The following is a 20,502-nucleotide window of genomic DNA, read 5'->3' as shown; positions in this document are numbered from 1 at the left end:
CTCTGTGTAGCCCTGGCTATCCTCACTCTGTAGACCAGACTGGCCTTGAACTCAGAAATCCGCCTGCCTCTGCAGGTGTGTGCCACCACTGCCCCGCTTCAGAATTAGGAATCTTACAACTCATAATTTGAACCCTTGCCAAATTTTCTTCTCTTGATTTCTTTTTATTTTTCTGACAGTCATGCCCCAGGCTGTCCTCATACTCAGTCTTGTCTGTAGTTTAAGTTGACCTTGAACGTCTGATCCTTCTGTTTCCACCTCTCAAGTGCTGGAATTTTAGGCCCAGCTTCTGGTAGCTTCTTCTTTGTTAATGAAGTTGTAACAGTCATGATAGATGACCCAAAAACCAGTCTTATCCGGCTGCAAGAACCCTGTCCTGGCGGAGGGAGAGATTTCAGTTCTCAGCATTCATGTTTGGAAGCTCACCAACATCTTGAGTTTAGCTCCAGGAGGATCTGCCCACCTTTGACCCAGAAGAGCATAGACACAAATACAGTTTAAAACCGTAAAAATAATTTTTTTTCAAATTAGCTTTTTTTTCCTCTAAAGAAAAGGATAGGATTTTCCCTGAAGATAATAATAATTGCACTGAGCTTGCACACTGGCAGAGAACTGAGATGTCAGCTTTTGTTTGCCAGTTGCTTAGCTTGGTGCCTGATGTCTGTTGAGCCATGAGAGGAGTTTTCATTGCTTTATCAGTTCTGTGGTGACAGGTTCTGCTTTGACCTTGGCCCCTGCCTCTGTCCAGGAGAGAGGACAGACCTTTTCTTGTTCCTTTGTTTAATTTAAGGGCTGATGTTAGCTCACAAAGGAGTGACATTGCTGGGAAAACAGTCTGCAGTGTCGAACTGTTAAGTACAAAGCCAACAGTGAGAGGAACAGCCCAGCTCCTCCTCGGTTTATGACTTGAGAGCTCTCTTGGTTTGCTTTTGGAGGGCATTAGAGTCAGGTAAGCTCATCATGAGGTTTAGCTCCCTTGGAGCTCAGTAGCTTTGTGTGACATAGGAGAAGCTACTCTTCCATTCTCAACCCATTTTGCAGGTGGCCTGCGTGCCACCCTAAAGACAATGGTGGACTTAATAATAGTTTGGATTAGATTGGAATCTTCAGTGTTTAAAGGCTCCTTGGGGTTCAGTTTTGGTAAGAGTGTTTGCCTACTATGTACGAAGCCTTTAATTCCCCAGAACTTCAACACTAGGTATGGTGGTCATACCTTTCAGGAAGTGGAAGCAAGAGGATCGAGAGTTCAGGGTCATTCTTGGCTACATAGGAAGTTCAAAGCTAACCTGAGCTACATGAGAAGCTGCCTCAAAAAAGAATTGAGAGATCTAGTTATATGTTTCTAAGAGGCATCCAGTTTCTCATAATATCCTGTCCATCAGTGGATCTAAACTTTCGTGGATATTAGGACTACTTTGGTCACAATTAGAAACACAGATTCTGGTCCAGTGGGATGGCTTAGCCGGTGAAGCACTTGCTACCAAACCTAACAACCTGAATTCCATTTCTGAGATTTGCACAGTGGAAGGAGAGAACTGACCCCCAAAGGTTATTTTCGGACATGTACATGTACACTGTAGCACACATACCCTACCCCCCTACATATAAAGTTGTAAATAAATATAATTTTAAAAGAGAAATGCAGGTCCCCAGACCTTGCCTCTCACCATCTGAATCTAAAAGTCCAGGAGTGTGACCTGAGACTTTGCATCATCATGATGCACTTCAAGTCTATGCATAGTGTAGGTCTTGGGCCACACTATGAGCAGTGCTTCTCAGCCTTCCTAATGTTGCCACCCTTTAATACAGTTTCTCAAGTTGTAGTGACCCCAACCATAAAATTAGTTTTGTTGCTACTTTATAACTGTGATTTTGCTACTGTTATGAATCATAATGTAACTATCTGATTACATGACCCCTGTGAGAGGGTTGTTCAATCCCTAGAGGGTCACAGCCCACAGGTTGAGAACCACTGTTCTAGAGGACTCCTGGGGAGTGGCAAGCCCTCAGTTGCTCAGAATGCACATGGTTTGCTAGACAGACAGACAGGCAGGTAGGTAGATAGATAGGGCTCCAACTTTCCATCCTGATCCTAGAGGCAGAACCTAACCTTGGCATCCCTACAGATGAATCAGGAGATGAAGAGTCTGTCTCACAAACTGACAAGACTGAGCTCCAGAACACCCTGCGAACACTCTCCAGCAAAGTGGAGGACCTGAGCACGTGCAATGACTTGATAGCTAAGCATGGCACCGCCCTGCAGCGTTCCCTCAGTGAGCTGGAGTCCCTGAAGCTGCCTGCTGAGAGCAATGAGAAAATCAAGCAGGTCAATGAACGAGCCACGCTTTTTAGAATAACATCCAATGCCATGATCAATGTGAGTAACCTCTTTGACAGTTCCTCTCAGAAATGTAGTGCTTTTCCGACCCCTTGGAACTAACTGTTAAAACACTGACTATACCAGGTCTTGCTTCCATCATCAGGTGCTTTAAGTTACATTGTGGGTTGCATGAAACAGGACCAGCTGCTCAGGGGGAAGGTGTTCTGCTCACGTGGTCAGAAGGGCATTTCCTCTTCTGGGCGGTGCTAAGGAGTCCAGTGGTGCAGCCTTCCTTGAGTGGCAGGGCATCTGAGGTTCTATTAGTTGGGCTCCTTTGTGGTTTTTCTTCTTTGCTCTGTTTTTCTAACCTAATGTGTCAGACTCAAAGGTCCTCTTGAGTCCTTTGCCCTGTTGTGAGCTTTTGCTTCCTTCCTCCTTGGAGTCAGACCCTGCACAGCTAAGGCAGTCTGCATTCGGGATGGCAAGCAGGGCCAGCTCAAAGGCTGTCAAGAACTTGTAATTCTAGTTAGTTCAGTGTGAGTCTTTGATTCTAGAACACTCCACGTAGGCACTAGAAGAATGGGTAAATACAGAGCATTGCTGGCCTCACTGACAAATTGATAGGTGTATGAAAGGAATACCAGGTTTTACAATGCTGTTTTTCCTCTTCTGCTAACTGATTCTCACTCAACGGGTTATGTTAGCTCCCTTCACATAAAAACACTGAAGGACATTTTGTAAGTGAGACGAACGAGTATTCTGTGAGAAACGGTTTTGCAGAGCTTCTCGCCCCTTCTAATTAAATGGGTTAAGTTACCTCATGAGTGCCAGATCTCCCTTGTTTAGGGAGTGACCGTGAGAACTAGTTTAGTTCCTATGCTGCCTGAACATCAAAGACCTTTTCCTGAGGTGACATTTTTCTCATTTTGTTTCTTTGTTATGTGATGGTAGTTTGTTTTAAGTTTTATTTTAAGTGTTGAACACCTTCAGAACTGATTTACCCCAGCCAGAAAGAAGTCAAATTAGTTTTTTGCCTTCAGGATTTCAGGAAGGTTAGCTACCTCCTAGTGTTAGTTAGCCACCTTGTCAGTGCTGACAAGGGTGTTCAGTGACCAGGAAACCTGATAATTCCACAAACCAACGACCCATAATAAATATGTAGACTTCCCATTTTGTATTTTGTGTGTATGGGTGTTTTGACTACATGGATGTCCATGCACCTCTTATGTGTTGATGGAGGCCAGAAAAGGGCATCAGACCCCTGAGATTGGAGTTACTGGTGGCCACAATCCGCCCTTATGGAAAACAAACCCAGGTCCTCTAATTACTATCAGCTCAACTGTCTGACAGTCTTCTTTTTTATTTTTTTTATTCTAATATGACTTTTTTTTTTTCCTAAATAAAACACTCCTGCTTTATAAACCCAAAGTCTTGCTTTAGCCTTTTCTCTTGGAAATTGCCCATCTTTGTTCCATGGGAAATTATTCATCTCCAAGGTCATGTCAAGGAATGAACTCGTGGAAGTCAGAGCCAAGCTTTCAGGAGAGGAATGCAGTTCCGGGTTAGAATAGTGGGCCTAGCATGCTCCAGGCCCTGGGTTTGATTCTCACCTCAACACACACTGAGACGTCGTCCAACAACTTGATAGACGTTAGCTGTTCACTGCCAGTGTCCCTGTCATAATCTCATTGTTGCCTAAGCTGCACTTTTTATTCTTGTGTTGTTATAATAGCAAGGCTTTAAATGCACTATACATACTAAAAATAAGCCAGGTATGGTGACATATGCCTGTTAATCTCAGCACCCTGGAGACCTTGGCAGGAGAAACAAGAGATCAAAGCCAGCCTGAGCAGCTACGTGTGTGATAGGGTAGACATAGGCAGTACCCTAGAGGTGTTCAGCATGTACTCGGATGGTTAAAGGAGCTAACACCTCAGCTAAATGCTGAGGGAGAGTGAAAGTCTGCCTAGAAAGAAGGCAGTATAGATTTGGACTCCAACCGCGTCCTTCATTATCTGCATCTCTATTTCTTATCTGTAAATGGTTTGGTACTAGTAGATCTTTAATGGTAGTGTTGAGAGACTTTAGGTAATATATTTGAAATGCTTGGCAAAGTGCCTGGCTGTACCATAGTCTCTTGATATATATATATATATTTTTTTTTTTTCAAATTTTTGAGACAGGATTTTTCTGTGTAGCTCTGATTGTTCTGGAACTTGTGATGTAGACCTGGCTGGCTCCCAAAATACAGAGCTCTGCCTGCCTCTGCCTCCCTAGTGCTTGGATCAGAGATATGTACCTCCATTCCAGTGGTTCTTGCCAAATTTTTATGATTATCAGTATTATTAGAAGAGAATGAAGGAGAGGAATTGCTGGGGGTAGCGATATGCTGCTATATGTAGGCCTGGTCTCGACCTCAGTGTGGGAACTACTGGTGACTGGAGCAAGGCGGTAGCTATAGAGGTGAGGTTTGAGTGGAGGCTGGAAGGTACAGATCAGATGAGTGGGCTCGGTGGTCTGACTATAGCCTTCCTGAATGTAGTGTTCTAAGTGTTCTGTGTGGAGAGTGTGACTGGGGGGGTTGGGGGAGTGTCTCTGTTGTTGTTAGTTTTTGTTCTTTCACAGACAAAGAATGTGAAGCACAGAGATCAGTAACTTAACTAGATAGCAGGAAAGAGCTATGATTTGAGGCCAGCCAGCCCCACTTCAGATGTCGGCTCCACGGCTTCTACTGTGGAGGAATGGAAAGAGATTACAGACTCCAGAATAGTAAAGGAGAGTCACTAGGAATTGATATTTGGATGTGAAGAAAGAAGCAAAACTGAGAGACTCCCCATTGGCTTGGGCAGCTTGAAAGGCTCTAGAACTGCTTTGGGATGGAGAAATTCGAAGAAAGAAATGAGGCAGCAAGAGAATGTGGTGAATCAAGCGTGAGACCTACTGATTTTGAAGTTACTTGGAGCCATTGAATAGGCACTTGGATATTCTGGTCTGAAACTCCAAGAGTCCAATTTGGAATCACTGATTTAGTAGCCACTGGTGGACCTGTAGGCAATTGTTGAAACCATGGAAGCAGACATTCTAATAGAACCTTTTAGTTTCTCTGTAACAGGGAATACAGTTTTAAGCTTAGATTGGTTCCTTCCTTCCTTTATTTATTAAGCAAACTTTATGAGGCTCCTGCTATGTATTAGGAGCTGGAGACCTAAATACAAATAAGCTCTAAAATGTGTTTTAACATTGCTTGTGATCCCTCTGGAGAGAAAGACACTCAGTCATGTGCATGTGTGAAGTAGAAGTATGCTGCAGTTGGTAAGGAGATGGAAGAAACAACTGGCTGCTTGGGAGAGTGGGTGCCACAGAAGTGCCATTTGTCCTCGGTCCTTAGAGAGAGGGGAGAGGGAGGAGCAGTGCAGGCAGAGTGGGCAGCCTAAGTGGTTAGGGCTGGAAGAAAGCTGTGTGCCCAAGAAATGAGTTCCGTGTGGCTGTGTTGTAGGTACAGAGAGGGATCACCTGCCAGCTCTTAGTTCTCAGCTTTGGGTTACGTGCTTGGGTTGGTTTATTGAAAGCTGTTGTCATGCCCTTTGCCTTTCAGCCAGTTGCCCTCTGGGTGCAGTTCACATGCCCACCTTTTGTGCTGCTGCCACAAATGCCTTGTCTGGGTTTGCTGCTCACTTGGTATTTGCTTGGTCCTGTGACCAGGAAAATAGAACTATGACAACAGTGTTCACTCTTTCCCAAGTCTGACCTTGATTGCAGCACACAGCTGGCTGTCCCTGATAACTGTGGAATAGCAGGAAGTACTTAATTGTCGTCGTATGCCTTCTCGTGTTCCCAGAATAAGGTGACTTCATGGGGAGGCTGACTAGTTGAGGTGCCTTAACTAACACTTTCTCTATATAGGCTTGCAGAGATTTCCTCATGTTAGCCCAGACACATAGTAAGAAGTGGCAGAAGTCACTACAGTATGAAAGAGACCAGCGAATCCGACTGGAAGAAACTCTTGAGCAGCTGGCAAAGCAGCACAATCACCTGGAGAGAGCCTTCCGGGGAGCCACAGTGCTGCCAGCAAACACTCCGGGCAGCGCCGGGTCTGCTAAAGGTAGGACACTTGGCTCTTGTATAGCTGTTCTGGGATGATCACGATGGTTCTGCAGTGACAGAAGACGTTTTCCGCAATTGGTGGCTCATGGATGCATTTGGAGCTGTTGATTTCTTTTTGCTTTTCTACTGCTTTCTGCCATTGTTGCTCTGTTTGTGGTCAGTATTTAAAAGAACCCACTGTGCCAGGCATTGGTAAATATAACACAGAAAACAAATGAGGCTTTTCTCTTTGTAGATCAGTGCTGTTCTGGCAAAGGGGACATGAGCGATGAAGATGACGAGAATGAGTTTTTTGATGCACCAGAGATTATCACCATGCCTGAAAATTTGGGCCACAAGTAAGTTGTCCTTGACTGTTGAAGAAAGTGAACATGTGTGTTTACATGATGAGACTCTGTTCCATGAGGATCTGAGCTGGTGGTGGTTGCTCAGGATGTGGGCTCTTGGTGTTAAGTAGATGGAAAACTGTTAGCATTTATATTGAATTTTTCAGAGATCCCAAACTCAAGCCATTCTAACTATGTGCAGTATATTTGGTATTGTGCTTCATAAAGAACTAGTGAGGACCAAAGTTCAGTTCTGGTCTTTATTCTAACTCTCCTCTGTTTTTTCATCCATGAAGACGTACTGGCAGCAATATCAGTGGGGCCAGCAGTGATGTCAGCCTTGATGAACAGGTAACTCTTATTTGCAAGTTGTCACAGTCGAGGGATTTTATTTGATTCCCAGGGACTTGTCTGTGAAGTGCTAAGAGAAATAGAAACTCCTGTTGTTCGTTAAGCATGGGGGAAGGGAAGGTTATAGATAGCAGATTTTTTGTTCTTTGTGGCTGATTGAATGGCTTTGTTTTTGCTTCTAGTACAAGCATCAGCTGGAGGAGACCAAGAAGGAAAAGAGAACCAGAATACCATATAAGCCAAACTACAGCCTCAACTTGTGGAGCATCATGAAGAACTGCATTGGAAAGGAGCTCTCTAAGATCCCAATGCCGGTGAGGTCCTCGGACACCCAGACTGACTGATGTCCTCCCCACCGCAGGGTCACTCTTGCCACACTGGAGCATGGTCAAGCAGATCATAGACCATCCCTTTAAGTCAACTGGTGTAGTTCTGGCTATGGATCTTGTATGTTTCTAGATCAGCTAGAGTTAGCTGCTTAGTGTTTGATAACATCTATAAGCAATTCCTGTGGCTGGCAGGCAGGCAGGCATGGCGGATGCACAGATAACACAGTATCAAGTCTGTTTCTGAGAAGCATGTAGTGGGGCTGAGGAGATGACTCAGTAGGTAAAGGTACTGCCATGGAAGCCTGAGAACCCACATAAAAAGTTAGGCATGGTGGTGCATGCCTTTAATCCCAGCGCTTGGGAGGCAGAGGCAGGCAGATTTCTGAGTTCGAGGCCAGCCTGGTCTACAGAGTGAGTTCCAGGACAGCCAGGACTACACAGAGAAACCCTGTCTCGAAAAAACAAACAAACAAACAAACAAACAAAAAAAAGTCAGGCATCGGTGGTGGTGTGGATGTCTGCCTTGGTATGCACATGCACTCACCACACAGGTACACAGCTACCCAAATTAAAAGAAAGAATATAGTAGTTGGGTGTGGTAATTCAAGCCTGTTAATTCCAGCACCAGGAGGAATGACAAGAGTTTGGGGCTACATTCCTCCATGCCAACCTGGGTTGCCTCTAACCCTTGGTATATTTTTTGTTGGGGGCTGTTGGTGTAATGTCTTTTTAATAAATCTCTAGCATACTTAAGTGAGATAGTTATCCCCTGTGCTCAAGAAGGCCCACTGCTTGTGTTTGGCAGTGCTCTGCTTGCTTATTCATTGTACAAGTACTTACTGAGTGTTTCCCGTTTGCCCAGTGTAGTGCCGGTGTGCCTCTTAGACAGATGTTCACTTTATAAAAAGAAACCCCAAGCTACATTAATTTGAACCATGGCTCAGCAAACTAAGGCCCTTGAGCCAAATCTGGCTGTCTTCTAAGCAGCCATAAGCTAAGAATATATTTTTATGTTTTTATTAAAATTTATTAAATCTAAAGTAATGCAAAAGGAATAGTTCATGAGGTTAATGTCCACAAATAAAGCTTTTTGGGGACAGAGATTCTCATTCATTTATTTCTGTTTGTGCCTGCTGTATTGTTGAAGCAGTATTGAATGATGTGAGATAGAGACCACCTGGTCCTGAAGGCTTAAATTTTACTCTGTAGCTTTTTACAGAGAAAAAAAAGCAAAAACAAAACAAAACAGTGGGCACTCACCTATAACAGATTCTCATTTTGAAATCCAGAAGTATATTGTTGGGGCTGATACCTACAGTGTCAGGACTTTCTGTTTTGTAGCTGTCTACTTATTATTAGGAGCCTTAATTCATAGGTCTGCAGTGGCTTCTTGAGCCATCAGAGGGATACTTTGCAGTCAGCTGGAAGATGGACAAATAAGAGCAGGCTGTGCCTTTTAAGGGCATTTCCTGTAAATTGCATAGTCCATTCATCTCTTGAATTTCCGTGGCCATAGCTTGCTTATGTGACCATAGTTACCTCGAGAAGAGTCTAGATGTTAAGACTTAGGGTCTGGGGGCTGCGTGTTGTGTCCATAGCCAGGTGCTTGGGAGCAGAAATAAAACGCACTCTTCAGCCTCTCGGCACATAGGCTTCTGTTCATAGACTGTTTCTCCTAGGCAGGAACTGCACTGCTGCTGTGTATGTCCTTGATGCTCAGCATACTGCCTGACACAGGCACTCACTCAACAAATGCTGGAGTGATTCATTATTTGAGCCTTGGAAAACAAATAGGTTGTTTTTATATACATGTATAAGGTTTAGTATTTAAAAGGAATAATTCCCAAAAGTAGAAATGTAGCTCAGTGATAATCGATTATAGATGCATGTCTAGAATGTTTAGGGCCCTATATTCCATCTCCACTAATGTAAAATAATGATAATGATGATTGATGATGATGATGGGATAGTGATAATAGTAGTAGTAATTAATTAATTAATTAAAATAAAGTGAAGGTGGACATAGAGACAAAAAGAAAAAAGAAAAGAAAAAAAAAAAGGAACTGAGTGAGCATATATTGGAGAAACTCCCAAACAACTGGTGTTTGGGAAACTTAAATAGAGATCCCAGTTGCTCGATCACTGGGTGCCTTATAGAAAGCTGTAGGAAGATGGGCTGGAAAGGCAGGCCATCACTGTCTCAGAATATAAACCTTACTTAGAAACAGCATCTGGGTCTAGGTAACCTCTGTGTCTTCTTTCTTTCTTTCTTTTTTTCTTTTCTTTTTTTGGGGGGGTGTGGTGGGGGTTGAGACAGGGTTTCTCTGTGTAGTCCTGGCTGTCCTGGAACTCACTCTGTAGATCAGGCTGGCCTCGAACTCAGAAATCTGCCTGCATCTGCCTTCCAAGTGCTGGGATTAAAGGCGTATGCCACCACTGCCCAGCCTCTGTGACTTCTTTCATTGTACATTCCTTATTGACATCACCATTAGGAATGTGCAGTCCTGACCTGCCTCCAGATAAAGTAAGTCCTCTTCTCCAGCAGCATTATATCACAGGAAAGCTGGTTAGGCTGTGAGTTTTAGACTTCTATTCCTGCTGGCTTTTAGCTGGGCACTGCCAGTATAAGATATCAGTAAGAGATCATAGCTCCTTCTTACGCAGTCTTCTGACAGGATCTGTGTGATTCTAGTTTTCATTAGTCAGGCTTCCTGAGTGCCTCAAGATGTTAAGCTTCTGCCAGGTCCCCTCAGCCTCTGCAGTGCAGTGATATCCCTGCTATCTTTGTCCCCTACTCAAGGGGGCCTGGTATTGCTAGTCTCTGGGTTCTCTTTTGTGACTGGCTAACTCTCCATTGACAGTGAATGATGTCTTTGCTTCCTTCTGCTTAAAATATTCACTCATGTGTTTCTTTTTGGCCTCCAAGTGGTAAAATGACCATTATATAAAGCTAGACACTTCCAAAGAAACTGAGATTCTTGGAACATTTATTAGAAGTTGGGTTATAGTAAAGAAAAGCAGTGGCAGACGAGTGATATGAAGACTCTGCGCTAGCTTCTGCTCTATGTCTAGTATTCACCAGGATACAGTTTGTCACAATTTTCCTTCGAACGTGTGAAAATTTCACTTCATTCTGCTTGAAGTGTCGCCACTAAGAGATTCTGCTGCAGTGGTTAGGGAAGGCTCCGCAGGACTCAGGCTTTACTGTTAACAGTTGGTCACTGTGCCCATTCAGACATCTTCTGTAGTCTAGGCTTCTCTGGAGGCTGAGGCCAGAGTATCATAGGAAGGCTGGCGTAAGGAAGAAACTGTTGAAAAGAAAGAAGACAGCTCCTTTGTCTGTAATGGCGCTCAGGCCTGTACTATCTAAGCCCATGCTGCTGTATTACTGACTAATTAAATGTTCCTTCTAGAGCAAATTTATTCTCTCTCTTTCTAAGATATATTTTATTTTAATTACATATGTCTGTTGGGTGGGTATGTGCACGTGAGTTAAGTAGCTAGAGGCCAGAGACATTTGATTCCTCAGAGTAGGAGTTACAGGAGGTTGTAAGACAATTGATATAGACGTTGCAAATGGAACTCATGTGCTGTTAACCACTGAGCCATCTCTCTCTTTTTCTCTCTTTTAAATTCTTTGTATTTTTGTGCGGTGTGGGGCCAGAAAAGGGCTTTTCCTACTACTCAGCTATATACTCTCCTGAGACAGGGCCTCTCACTTGGCTTGAACTCTCTGTCTCGCTAGGCTGAGCTCCTGGGTTGTGCTAGTTTCTACCTCAGCCTTCCTTCCTCCCTCCCCAAGTGCTAGGGTTATAAGCATAAGCAGCTATGCCTTGCCCTTCTAATGTAGGTAGTAGGGTAGGTAGTGGAGCTTTGAACTCAGGTCCTCATCCTTGCTTGCAGAGTAAGAGTTGCTACCCAAGGAGCCATCTCTCCAGCCCACAGAGTAAATTTATTTGTTTATTTTTCTTTTTTTGATACATGGATCTCTTATGTAGCTCTGGCTGTTGATGTTTTGGAACTTGCTATGTGTACCGTGCTGGCCTCAGACACAGAAATTCACCTTCCTCTGCTTCCCTGAGTGCTTGGTAAAAGGCATGTGCTACCATATCTGGCTTTAGAACAATTTGTTTATGTTTTTGTTTTTTTCAAGACAGTCTTGGCTGTCCTGGAACTCACTCTATAGACCAGGCTGGCCTTGAACTCAGAAATCCGCCTGCATCTGCCTCCCAAGTGTTGGGATCAAAGGTGTGTAGCACCATGCCTGGGTACAAATTTTAAATTTGCAAAATTATATAAAATATCAAAGTTACTTTAGAAAGTAACTGACTTTCCTGAGGAGCAGTATGAGCAGTGTCTATTTTTCACTCCTCCACCAAGTAGGCCACGTAGTCTCTGGCACACAGTACTCAGATAATATTTGTGTAATGAATAGGTGCACATCTCCCCTAGCAGAAGTGTTCTTTGCTCCCTGGATCCGTCTCCACATACTGTGTCATCTAGTGATGAGTGCTGTGAATCAGCTGTAAAATCTGAAAAGTGAGAGCATCACCTGCTTCCTTCCTTTTGTAATTCAGTCACTCAGTTCCTGCCTGATGAAGTCACTTCTGGCTGTTGTTGGGTCTGCGGTACTGCATAGAAGAGGCATGGTTTCCATCTCAAATAGGAGAGTGGGGCACCTAATGTCTAATCTGAGAGCCACAATTCTTTTCTCTTTCTGGTTATTTGCTATATCACCTTACTGTCTCAAGCATCTTCTCCATCTTCGGCTGTCTCCTTTCAATGTGTGGGGAAAGGTTTCAGCTTTTCTCTCTTGCTTACAGGTAAACTTTAATGAGCCCTTGTCCATGCTTCAGCGCCTTACTGAAGATCTGGAATACCATGAGCTGTTAGACAGAGCTGCAAAGTGTGAGAACTCTCTAGAACAGCTCTGCTATGTTGCAGCCTTCACTGTTTCCTCCTATTCCACTACCGTCTTCCGAACCAGCAAGCCATTCAACCCTCTCCTTGGGGAGACATTTGAACTTGACCGACTGGAGGAGAATGGGTATCGGTCCATCTGTGAGCAGGTAAAGACCCCAAGCTGGTAACACTTTTCCCTTCTTACCACAGGCTAGTTTTTGAGAAGCCAGTCTCTAGTCAGCCCAGTCTGTCTGCTTTTTCATCAACACTAGCCTGTTACTCACCTGCTGTTGTAGATGTAAAAATATCAAGGGAGGCTCTTGGGTGTTTATCGCCAACTAACAGGCTCTAGCGTTCTCTTCTCCACTCTTCTTTGTTAACTCACACCTGATTTCTTAAAGGTGAGTCATCATCCCCCTGCTGCTGCGCACCATGCTGAATCCAAAAATGGCTGGACATTGCGTCAGGAAATTAAAATCACCAGCAAGTTTCGAGGCAAATACCTCTCCATTATGCCCCTTGGTAAGGCCACCATGTTTGTTCCAGTACAGGTGTTCTGACATGATGGAGAAGGCCGCTGGTCCAGGCATCAGATGGGAACTCTGATTCAGGCACCAGTATCACTAGATAGCACTGGGCAATCGTTTAACTACACAGCTCTCAGTGAGTTAGGAGACCAGGCACTCTTTTAAGACCTCATTGTGCATAAATTCCTTGTCTCTTTAATGTATTTACTTTTTGTCTATAAGTACTAGCTTAGAATGTAGATTCTAGCATGCCTTTAAAAAATTCTTTTAATGATGTTTCCACATTACTCTAGCAGTCTGGTTCTATGTGTATGTAGAATTTAGGATTACAAGATTAGGTTTCTTGGCTAGTATTCTCCTATGGTCCTCTCTCCTCTACATGATGGGTTGTGTGTCGTTTACATAATGACTGGGTAAGATGAAGCTTCATTTTTTTGGATTACAAGTTATTTTTGCATCAGACCAAAAAGATGAAGCCTGGAATTAGGAATCCTCGTGTGTAGAGTTGGAAGCACAGCAGAAACTTCCAGCTGCTGCTGTTTCTCAGTCTGTTCTCATTCCCTTCACTGTGTGTGTGTATGTCTGTGTGTCTGAAGTCTTTTTTTTTTTTTTTTTTTTTTTTTTCTGAATGTGATGGTGCATACCTTTAATTCCAGCACTCAGGGAGATAGAGGCAGGTGGATTTCTGTGAGTTCAAGGTCACCTTGGTCTCAAGGTGAGTTCCAGAAGCCAGGACTGTACACAGATAAACCTTGTCAAGATTTTTTTGTTGTTGTTGTTGTTGGTTTTTTTTTTTTTTTTTTTTTTTTTTTTGAGACAGGGTTTCTCTGTATAGCCCTGGCTGTCCTGGAACTCACTTTGTAGACCAGGCTGGCCTCGAACTCAGAAATCCGCCTGCCTCTGCCTCCCAAGTGCTGGGATTAAAGGCGTGCGCCACCACGCCTGGCTCCTTGTCAAGATTTATTTTTATTATTTTTAATGTGTGTGTGTTTGTGTGTGAGTGTGTACATGTGTTTTCAATGCAGTTCCCACAAAAGCCAGAGATGTCAGAAGCCCTGAAGCTGATGTTATAGACAGTTGTGAGCCACCAGATATGCATGCTAGCAATCAAACTTGGGTCCTCTGGAAGAACATTTAACCACTGAGCCATTTCTCCAATCCCTGAAAATTGTATTTTTTTTACTTTATAGTTTCATCACATAACTTTATATTATTTACTTATGCAAATTTTATAGGGTAAAAGGTTGCTATCTTTGATACATAGTTTGCTTTACTGGTCTCTTATAGTTTCTTAATGTGAATTGAAGTTATTGACTTGTGTCCTTTCAGAGTGTCTTAGATGGATTCTTTCAATTTTGTTGATCTTAGAATGACTGACTCATAAGTTCTCCTTGCTTACTCAGGATAGTGTTACTAGATATAGAATTCTTCCTTTGGTAGTCTTTTTAACATCTTGAGTCTTTGTTATTCCAAACATTTTATTATTCTGCTGTCTCCTGGCCTTCTATGTTTTTTTCTCAAATATTTTATTGTAAATACCCAGGCATTTTAAACATGTTAAGTGTGTAGTTCAGTATTGTTTACTACATTCATAATGGTATGTGAACACCATGAGCCATCCAACTTGTACAACTGAAACCCTCTGTCATTTAAATAGTAACTGTTCACTTTGCCCTTCTTCCAGACTCAGATGCAGAATTTTGACAGATCTTTGACTTAAAAGTATTTGTCATTTCAGGGTCCTTTTCTTTAGTTTTGAGTGTCAGAATTTCTCTTTTTAAGCTATTACTATTACATGCATCAGCTATTGTTTTTTTGTTTTTGTTTTTAATATGGCCACCTGTTGATGATTACAGGTTGCTTCCATGTTTTAAGATTTATACTCAGCTTCAGCTTCACAGAAGACTTTATATGCAATAGTTAGAGTCCATCCCTTTTTTTTTGTTTTTTTTGAGTGTATAGAGAAGTAGAGTAAGTAGAAGTCTGGGTCACATGGTAATTCCCTTTTTAATGTTTTGAGAACTTCCACACTGTTTTCTACAGTGAGAGTCTACCATTTTATATCCTCCCAGCAGAGTGCCAAAGCTGCAGTTATCCCATGTCCCCGTTGTTGATTCATTCATTCAATAGTAGCCACCCTAGTTGTTGTTAAGTGTGTCTCGCGTGTCTCGTGTGCGTTTGGTGTAAGAGTGGTGTGGAGCATGTTTTCATCTGCTTTTTAATGACTTGTGGATTTGCTTTAGAGAGGTCTGTGTAAGTCTGTTGTCAATGGTTTTTAGGATTTTTGTTGTTGTTTTGAGATGTAGCTCTGGCTGTCTGAATCTCAAAACATCAGCCAGGAAGGCTGATGTACTGAGATGCACTGCCTCTGGAGTTCTAGGAACAAAGGTGAGCACCACCATGCGTGGACCCTTTGACAGTTCTTGTTGCTTTGTTTCTTTGAGACAGAGTCTCATTGTATCTTTGTTCAGCCAGGACCAACCATCAGACATCTGCCTGCCTCTGTCACCTGAGTGCTGGGATTAAAATTGTGTGCCATCACACCTAGCCACCTTTGTTAGTTGTGAAATTGAGTTGTTTTGTTGAGTTTTGAGAGTTTTATATTTGGTCTGGGTATCGTTTTCTTATCAAAAACAGGATTTTCAAATACTTTCTCCCATTCTGTGAATTGCCTTTTTACTCCATAGTATTGCCCTTTGATGTACAAACTCTTTAATTTCCAAAAAGACCATTTTGTCCTTTTTTTTTCCTCCTTGTTTTTATTGTTGCCTATACTTTTGGTGTCATTTCCCAAGTCATTACTAATCTAATGTCTTGAAGCTTTTGCCCTCTGTGTAGCCCTGGCTGTCCTGGAACTGACTCTGTAGACCAGGCTGACCTCAAACTCAGAGATTCACCTGTTACTGCCTCCCAAGTGCTGGGATCAAAGGTGTGCGCTACCACTCTTGGCCTCTTTTGAGTTTTATATAATTTGGTGTATTTGGAATCTTATCTTCTCTTACCCATCTTCTCTACATAGATTTTAAATCCCCAGGCTCAGCTAATTCTGCCTTTGATGTTGTAAATCTCTTCCACTGTAGTGCACTGTCACAACTCCATTTTAAACTCACAGTAGTCTAGTTCCAATCCTGAAGCTTCCTTATCTCCCCTTCCTTCCCCACTCCTGTGCTTATGACCCGTAGGTAAGTGGGTTGTGTATGGCCATACAGCTGACTACCAGTCTTGACTGCAGATACACGTTCCTTCCACAATGCAGGGTTATTTTCCTGATGATGGGGCACATTTGCCTTCTTTCTCTAATTTTGAAATTGGTATTATAAAATACAGGTTCCTAGCTAAGATGTATCAATTGTTATTACCTACATCACTAGTTATATTTTATTCATATACTTAAAATCAAGTAAGCAAAAGTAAACCCAACCGTTAAAACATTTAAGAAGGGCCTGGAGAAGCCCGGGCGTGGTGGTGCACGCCTTTAATCCAGCACTTGGGAGGCAGAGGCAGGCAGATTTCTGAGTTCGAGGCCAGCATGGTCTACAAAGTGAGTTCCAGGACAGCCAGGGCTATACAGAGAAACCCTGTCTCGAAAAAAAGCCAAAAAAAAAAAAAAAAAAAGAAGGACCTGGAGAGATGGCTCAGCGGTTAAGAGCACTGACTGCTCTTCCAGGGGTTCTGAGTTCAAATCCCAGCAACCACATGGTGGCTCACAACCATCTGTAATGGGATCAGATTTCCTCTTCTGGTATGTCTTAAGACAGCTAAAGTGTACTCGTATAAATAAAATAAACCTTTTTATAAAAAATTAAGGAAGTTGTGCTTTAATTTTTTTTGACTTGCTGTTTTCTTTTTAAAGTAACAGATATTAATAGAAGGACATCCATCTTTTTTCTAGTGTGTATGATAGTGTGTTTCTGACACCTTGCTGTATACTTTTGCTTCTAGGTACTATCCACTGCATTTTCCACTCAACTGGGCACCATTACACTTGGAAAAAAGTTACCACAACAGTACACAACATTATTGTGGGCAAGCTGTGGATAGATCAGGTGAGCAAAGGCACCCAAAGTCCCTCTGAAGTTCAGAGCACTTCTTCAGGAGGGAAGGTGTGTTGTATTTAGGATACGTAACTTGTCCCAGACTGTTTTTACGGGGTCACCAGTCTCTCCTAAGGCTTTTCTCTTGGGCAGTAGTCCTACTTCCATAAAGTTCTAACTATAAATTATTATTTATGAATGATCAAATTATAACTTCTACCAAGGATGAGTAGGACTCTGTTGGGCAATATAAAGGGCATAAGACATATCTACATGGCCCCACCTTTTAATGCTTTAATCCTAAGTACTAGGGTTGCAAAGTTAGAGAACACTTTCCAGGAGTTATTGAGACATTGGAGAAATGTGACATGTGTAGGTTGAAAAGTGTAACAAAATACTGTAGGACAGGAGATATGCTGAGAGATTTTCCTATTAAGTGTTAGCTTTGAGGTGAGACTGGTTTAACTGCATTCAGAAAAGAGGGAACACTGTCTTCTGGAGAAGGGCTTCATGGAAGATGTGGAATTAAGCTGAATCTTTGAAAGGTAGAAAGGAGAGAAAAATGAGATCTGTAGGAAGAACTTTGAAACTGTAATTGTGGTAAGCAAAGGAATTCTAGAAGGGTCCTAGTGAGGGACTTGTTCAGGAGGTAGTTTATGTGTGCATTTCAGTGTGCAGGTCAAGCCATGTTACCAACATGTGACACACAAAAGGAGTGCTCATGTAAAACTCAGGTCAGTCTTCAGAAAACTAACCATGATTCTTCTCACTTTACAGTCTGGTGAGATTGACATTGTAAATCACAAGACAGGAGACAAGTGTAATCTTAAATTTGTTCCTTATAGCTACTTCTCTCGGGATGTAGCAAGAAAGGTAAGAGAGGTTGAAATGTAAATTTTTTTTTATTTAGTGTGTGTGTGTGTGTGTGTGTGTGTGTGTGTGTGTAGAGAGAGAGAGAGAGAGGTAGGTAGAAAGCCATGTGTCCTTAGTATGCAGATCCAAAAGGTAGACTTAAAGAAGAAAACTAGAAAGGAACCGGATACATTACTGAACCACTTCCTTCTGAACATGAGGAAGTGAAAGAGAAGCACAAGGGCTGAGAGATGGCTCAGTGGCTGAGAGCACTTCATGTTCTTCCAGAGGACCTGAGCTGAATTCCCAGCACCCATATCTGGTACTTCATAAATGCTGGTAACTCACTCCAGGGGATCTGATATTCACTTCTGGCTCCCAAAGACACTTAGATACATGTGGCTGGTGTTCTCCCTCTCTCTCTCTCTCTCTCTCTCTCTCTCTCTCTCTCTCTCTTTCTCTCTCTCTTTCTCTCTTTCTCTCTTTCTCTCTCCACACACACCTACTTAAATAAAAATAAATAAATTTATTTTAAAAATAAAGACAAGCGGGGCTGAGAGATGGCTCAGTGATTAAGAGCACTGTCTGCTCTTCCAGAGGTCCTGAGTTCAATTCCCATCAACCACATGGTGGCTCACAACCATCCGTAATGAGATCTGACGCCCTTTTCTGGTGTATCTGAAGACTGCAACAATGTACTCATATACATAAAATAAATAGTTCTTTAAAAAAAAATAAAGACAAGCAAAGTAGGAAAGTGAAGGTGGGAATGGAGAGGAGAGGAAGGTGTAGACAGTAGGACCACTGACATGCAGAGGAGAGATGTGTGTTCCACCACAGGTGATTCATGTCACAGAATTTCCTGTAGGAATGAAGACTAGCCAGGCATGGTGGTGCATGCCTTTAATTCCATCACTCACAAGGTAGAGACAGGAGGACCTCTGAAGTTCGAGGCCATCCTGGTCTACAGAGTGAGTTCCAGGACAGCCAAGGCTACACAGAGCAATAAAAAAAGGTGAAGGGTAGATGGAGATTCAGATGTGTTTGTGAACTTGTGTAATTTCTAGAATAGTTGTGTCAGGTGTTTTTTCTGCTTTTACATCCTTTACATCAGAAATTCCTATGCAATAAGAAACTTTGATCATAAGGCCATCAATTCATTGGTCTTGTTTCAAATCATATTTAAAAATGAGTAGCAATAAGTGTGGCTAACTCCAAAACGTTTATGATAACTGGATTTAACCAGTAATTACTTTAGAACTTTAGTTTCTAGATTAGTCAGGTAAGCCACCCCACGGTTTTGCTCTGCTCTAAAGCTGTGCTCTCCATCCTTGTAGGTGACAGGTGAAGTAACAGACCCATCAGGAAAAGTTCACTTTGCCCTCCTGGGGACGTGGGATGAGAAAATGGATTGTTTCAAAGTACAGGCAGCCTCCGGGGAGAATGGGGGTGATGCTCGGCAGAGAGGCCATGAAGCAGAAGACAGCAGGGTCATGCTGTGGAAGAGGAACCCGTTACCGTGAGTGTGGCATTCCAGCTTCCTTTGCCTTTAACTCTAGCGTGGTACGTCAGCATTCTGCCTGCATTCTCCATGGCTATCCGTGGGAATGACCGGGGGGGGGGGGGGGGGGGGATGAGAACCTTTGAAGAGATTGTTCCAAGACTATCTCACCAACCATATGCCAAATTAGATTTCTCCTTTCTAAAGTTTCACTGAATCAGAGGAATCTCTATAGTTTAGTTAAAGTTCTATTGTTGAGACAGGGTCTTACATAGTCCAGGATGGTCTTTCTGTGTACCTGAGGCTCTCTTTGAAGTCCTGATCTGATCCTTCTTCTGTACCTTCCAAGAACTGGGTTTCAGGCATGTACCACCATGCCCTGCATTCTCAATTCAGAGCAGAGCTTTTCAAAAGCAACTGGGGAGAAAGGTGCTTTTCACCGGCTAACAATTTCCCCTACAGACCCTTGAGATAAAGCCCAGAGCTTGGAAACAAGTGCAGGTCATCATCGTATATACTTTTTTTTTTTTTTTTTTTTTTTTTTTTTTGGTTTTTCGAGACAGGGTTTCTCTGTATAGTCCTGGAACTCACTTTGTAGACCAGGCTGGCCTCGAACTCAGAAATCCGCCTGCCTCTGCCTCCCGAGTGCTGGGATTAAAGGCGTGCGCCACCACGCCTGGCCATCATCGTATATACTTAAACTGCGTCTACAGAAGTAGCCAGATCTTCCCAGGCAGAGGTCTAAATGGAAGCCCAGGCAATAGGAGTGAGGCAGTTGTAGAGTTCACTCTTCCTGATAGGTGGAGATAATTCTGAGTGCAGCTGCTGCAGGCAACTGCTGTTTGAAATGATGCTGGAGAAGGCTGGGAGTGGTAGCATTTAGCTCTCTTTGGGGATTGCCTGATAAGGCTTTAGAGTTTTCCCACTGTTGGCCACTTAGATGCAGGGCAGTGCTCTGAGCCCTTGCTCGCTCGCTCCTTTGGGTTGGTTCAGGCTGTGAGCTGCCTTTCCTCTGTGCTGCTGTTCTCAGGAAGAATGCAGAGAACATGTACTACTTCTCAGAGCTTGCCCTCACTCTCAATGCCTGGGAAGGTGGCACTGCTCCGACGGACAGCCGGCTGCGGCCCGACCAGAGACTGATGGAAAACGGGCGTTGGGATGAAGCAAATGCTGAGAAGCAGCGCCTGGAGGAGAAACAGCGGCTTTCCAGGAAGAAGAGAGAAGCAGAAGCTGCGAAAGCCACGGAAGATGGTAAC

At 43.1% G+C, this 20,502-nt stretch overlaps 1 protein-coding gene across 1 annotated transcript in view; it reads left to right on the top strand.

Annotated features, from left to right (window-relative positions):
* The window catches only part of Osbp (oxysterol binding protein), a 28,527-nt gene that overhangs the window by 5,725 nt on the left and 2,300 nt on the right, over nucleotides 1–20,502 (top strand). Inside the window, exons 3-13 of the mRNA XM_021151572.3 lie at nucleotides 2,127–2,377; nucleotides 6,224–6,422; nucleotides 6,660–6,762; nucleotides 7,047–7,101; nucleotides 7,284–7,415; nucleotides 12,254–12,499; nucleotides 12,734–12,854; nucleotides 16,802–16,905; nucleotides 17,671–17,766; nucleotides 19,083–19,264; nucleotides 20,277–20,497. Of these exons, the coding sequence (XP_021007231.1) occupies nucleotides 2,127–2,377; nucleotides 6,224–6,422; nucleotides 6,660–6,762; nucleotides 7,047–7,101; nucleotides 7,284–7,415; nucleotides 12,254–12,499; nucleotides 12,734–12,854; nucleotides 16,802–16,905; nucleotides 17,671–17,766; nucleotides 19,083–19,264; nucleotides 20,277–20,497 (1,710 nt within the window). The remainder of the gene's footprint in view (nucleotides 1–2,126; nucleotides 2,378–6,223; nucleotides 6,423–6,659; nucleotides 6,763–7,046; nucleotides 7,102–7,283; nucleotides 7,416–12,253; nucleotides 12,500–12,733; nucleotides 12,855–16,801; nucleotides 16,906–17,670; nucleotides 17,767–19,082; nucleotides 19,265–20,276; nucleotides 20,498–20,502) is intronic.

Source organism: Mus caroli, unplaced genomic scaffold, assembly GCF_978045245.1.
Source record: "Mus caroli unplaced genomic scaffold, Mus_caroli_1 scaffold_20, whole genome shotgun sequence".
Lineage (NCBI taxonomy): Eukaryota > Metazoa > Chordata > Mammalia > Rodentia > Muridae > Mus > Mus caroli.
This window is presented reverse-complemented; position numbering and strand designations above follow the sequence as displayed.